At 44.3% G+C, this 4,068-nt stretch overlaps 1 protein-coding gene across 2 annotated transcripts in view; it reads right to left on the bottom strand.

Moving 5' to 3' along the window:
* The window catches only part of LOC107666433 (STE20-like serine/threonine-protein kinase), a 57,072-nt gene that overhangs the window by 24,837 nt on the left and 28,167 nt on the right, over nt 1-4,068 (bottom strand). For both annotated transcript variants that reach the window (XM_016457750.1, XM_016457751.1), the window contains exons 3-5: nt 2,596-2,644; nt 1,479-1,628; nt 956-1,028 (exon numbers count right to left, since the gene is read on the bottom strand). In XM_016457750.1, the coding sequence (XP_016313236.1) occupies nt 956-1,028; nt 1,479-1,628; nt 2,596-2,644 (272 nt within the window). The remainder of the gene's footprint in view (nt 1-955; nt 1,029-1,478; nt 1,629-2,595; nt 2,645-4,068) is intronic.

Genomic DNA, 4,068 nt, shown 5'->3' with positions numbered 1-4,068 from the left:
GCGATCGACATCCGGTCATCGGGAGGAGCCCCGAGGGATACCGCTGGTACACTCTTTAAAGAGGGCCCAGCGTGTTCCTTCGGCGGCTCGGCTGGTTGGAGTGGTGGGCCCCCCAAGGGTTGGTTCCCTGAGGGGTTTGCCACCACTGTAACCTTCAGACCGACCGTGCTACTGCTGGCCCCCGAGGGTTGGTTCCCTGAGGGGTTTTCCACCACTGTAACCCTCAGACCGCCCATGCTACTGCCCGAAGTAGCCCTCGCCTGGCTACCGCCAGGACAAACACTAGATCGCGGCAGAGGCAATGGAGTTCCGCCCCCCTCGAGATAATGGAGCCTGGCTCGCATCTCCGAGATGGTCATCTTCCCGCAATGGGAACATGACTCATCCACGAACGCCACCTTAGCGTGCTTCATGCCCAGACACGTGAGGCAGCGATCGTGACCATCACCCGGCGCCAGGTAACGACCGCACCCAGAAACGCACGGGTGAAACAGCATCTTTAAAAAGACGATCCATTGTCTTTACAAAGACACACCCGTGGAGCTCTTTTAGAGAAATTGCTCTTTCAGGGAAATGCGCTTTTAGTGCTGAGGCACACTGGGGAAATGGCCGCTTGCAGCACAACAGGGGGTAGTGCAGCCTGAAGTGCGCAACCCACTCGACACAGGAACGACCACCGCTGAAGCGCCGTCCGCCAACACCAGGAGCTTCCAAGAGCACGTTGAACTCGTAGCTCACTGAAGACACTTGGATGGAGCAGAACGATGTTGTCGCTCGGCTATTGGGCTCTCGAAGCGAGATCCCCAATTCGTCGGTCACCGACGTGACTCGGAGTGACCGACTGAAAGGGAATTGAGAATAAAGAAGCTTATTATGTGCCATATTCACAGTTCTGTTCTTACGTAGTGACAGATCTCATGATTCAATGCAAGACTTGATAAATTGAGTGACTAACCAGTATGGTGTTCCAATGAAAGAGTCTCTTCTCTGAAGGGTCTTTGTATTCTTTGCAGACACTCCAAAGTCAGCTGAGAAGAAACAATGATCAAAATTAGAGACACACAGTATAGCTGACAACAATATGCAAAAAAGAGACACAATTTTTAATCAATAAGTAAACTTAAAATCTAAAATAAACATTTCAAAATTTCAGTTTTCTTATATACGTAGCCTACATATTAACTGCTAAAGACACATTTCTGATACTTTTTACCAAAGGACTTTTCCATGACCTTTCCAGATTTTTACGGTTACTGGATAAGATTAAAAAAAAAATACTAAAATTACAGAGAATATTTGAAAAAGAAAGTGAAAAAGAAAACTGGAAAAATTAATAAATAAATAAAACTAAATAAATTGAAATTATACACATATATACATGAATTACTTGAAAATATATATACACATTACATTATTAAATAAATTATTAATTACATTTAAAATAAACAGTTTTTAGGCAAACTTTATGAGGCTATTACCCAATTTGACATCTCCATCTGAGGTAAAGAGAATATTTCCAGCTTTCAGGTCCCGGTGTATAATCTTAATCTCATGGAGATAAGCCAGCGCTTCCAGTGTATGTTTACACACAACTCTGATCTGAGGCTCTGTCAATGGCCGCTCCAGCTCTGCAGACACACACACACACACACACACACAAAATGGCTGTAAACAGAATCACCGCTAAAGCAAGCACATTTTATCAGCTCTTTATATTTGCAGTGATGTGTATTTAAGTTAAAGCAGACAAATAAACTACAATGTAACCGTGACAAAGGGCTATGGCTCATATTAATAGCCATATTCTCTGTTGTTGTTTTTGGCTAGGTAGAGCATACTGCTCCCTTGTGACTGAAGCAATGCGAACAGGTCTTTATTACAGCAGCGCTGCTGGGATAGGCCCTCACAGAACAGACAGAAGGCAACAGAGGGAGTCATAACAGCACAAACAATGAGTCAACAAAAGCATTTCCATCATAAGAACACCTACAACAGCAACACCTCTCTTATAGGCTAAATGTAGAAGAGGCAAGATTTTCATTACAGCAGACTAAAGAGTAATAAGAAAGAGGTTTTATTCTTACAGGACATTGTTTACAATGGTGAAATGGTTTTTCCATCAACTAAGGTGATGAGGTTTTGTGATTGGAAACAGTTTTTGTAAATAGTACAGATGACACTGTACAAAAAGAGGGGAAATGGGACTATTTGTTAGGCATTTATGCATTGTTTTTGGCTGAATTAATACTGCTGTGAGCCATGAAAAACTTGTAAAGTCTACTTATGAATTTGCTGACATGGCATGTCACTGAAAAGATCTGATGCGTGTGGGGACATTTCAACAACACTTCCAACCAACACAGAAAAAGGCAGAGTCGATTTTTTAAAGAAAGAGTCGATTTAAAAAGAGCCTAACCACTCGTTGAAATCTGACTTTGATAATTATATGGTCCAGTCCAGTGGCAAAAATGAGCACAGCGTGCTGGTGTGCCAGTGAGGTCTGGAGCAATGGAACATCATGGCACAGTAGAACAGACTTAAGACGACCACAGTGCCTTCTATTTCCTTCAATTAAACAAAGACCATAAAACTTACCCAACATCACAGCGTCCACTGCTCCTCCAGCACAAAACTCAATAAGAATCTAAAGAAGGGGTGAAAGAAAGAGATCCAGAAGATGAATGAACTAAGAATGACACCGATGCCACAGTGTGCAATGTAGAGTTTACTTTGATTACAAGCATATGATTGGTTTGGTTGGGTGGGTGTTTATCCGTCTCGGTAGAAATCACGTTTCTGGGGGCACAAAGACCAGACCGAAAGGGGACTTCAGCGTCGGCGATTAAAGGGGCAGGGGCACAAGCCCCTGGCTCTCCCTGTGCACATGTACCGCTGTATATTTTTAAATTCCTCCTCGTTTTGTTGTTGCTTCGACATGTACATAACTTAAAGGTGGGGTAAGCAATTTCTGGTAGCCAATGTTGACATTTGAAATCACCAAAACAAACATGCCCCTACCGCAAAAGGGTCTCGCCCCTATTTTGATAGCTCCGCCCCACACATACGTACACAACCCAGGCAACGATTAGTTCTGTGAAACAAAGCAAAACCAATGTTACACCGTGTCTACACCGGACGCGAGTGGCGCGGCGCGACAAAATACTATAGAACTCATTATAATCAGTGATGCGGTCTACACTGGATGCGACGCGGCGCAACACGACAAATCCCAGACAGAAAACTGCTGCTGCGTTCTATTCATGATGTATTGACACAAATTTCAAATGATTTTCAACGGTCGCTTTGTTGCGTCCAGTGTACTAGACACACTTTAGCTGTTGTGGCGCAAACACGGTGTGGTGTTACTCACCTATCGGGAAGAAACAAAGCAACCTCGGCGTCCGATCGCAGGCCTTCCGCTCCTTGAGTTCTCTCCAGCGCTGGAAAGCTGATCCGATATTTACATGGGTCCTACTTCTTGCCTTAAGCCTTCTTTTGTTCCGCAGACGTTTTCCTCTTTTGTTTTTTATCCGCCATCTCTATCTTTCTGTCGCTCGGCTCGCTAATGTCCGTCCTGTGCACTGGACGCTCTCTCCTCCACATCAAAACTACACACGCCCCTTACTGCTGATTGGCTACAATTTTGTTTTGCTAGTCGGCCCAAATCAGTTTTCTAAAGCGTTTTTGAAAAATCGCTTACCCCACCTTTAAGACATCCTATACATTAAAGGGGTCATATGATGCTGCTAAAAAGAACATTATTTTGTGTATTTAGTGTAATGAAATGTGTTTATGCGGTTTAAGGTTCAAAAAACACATTATTTTCCACATACTGTACATTAATGTTCCTCCTCTATGCCCCGCCTTTCTGAAACGCGTCGATTTTTACAAAGCTCATCGGTCTGAAAAAGCGAGGTGTGCTCTGATTGGCCAGCTATCCAGTGCGTTGTGATTGGCCGAATTCCTCAAGCGTGTGACGGAAATGTTACGTCCCTTACCACCTGCGGCAACCACATGTGATGACCCCGGGCTGGACTCCGCTTCGTCCACGGTGAAAGCCGATCCGGC

The sequence above is a fragment of the Sinocyclocheilus anshuiensis genome, unplaced genomic scaffold (assembly GCF_001515605.1).
Source record: "Sinocyclocheilus anshuiensis isolate Anshui unplaced genomic scaffold, SAMN03320099.WGS_v1.1 scaffold63, whole genome shotgun sequence".
Taxonomy (NCBI): domain Eukaryota; kingdom Metazoa; phylum Chordata; class Actinopteri; order Cypriniformes; family Cyprinidae; genus Sinocyclocheilus; species Sinocyclocheilus anshuiensis.
This window is presented reverse-complemented; position numbering and strand designations above follow the sequence as displayed.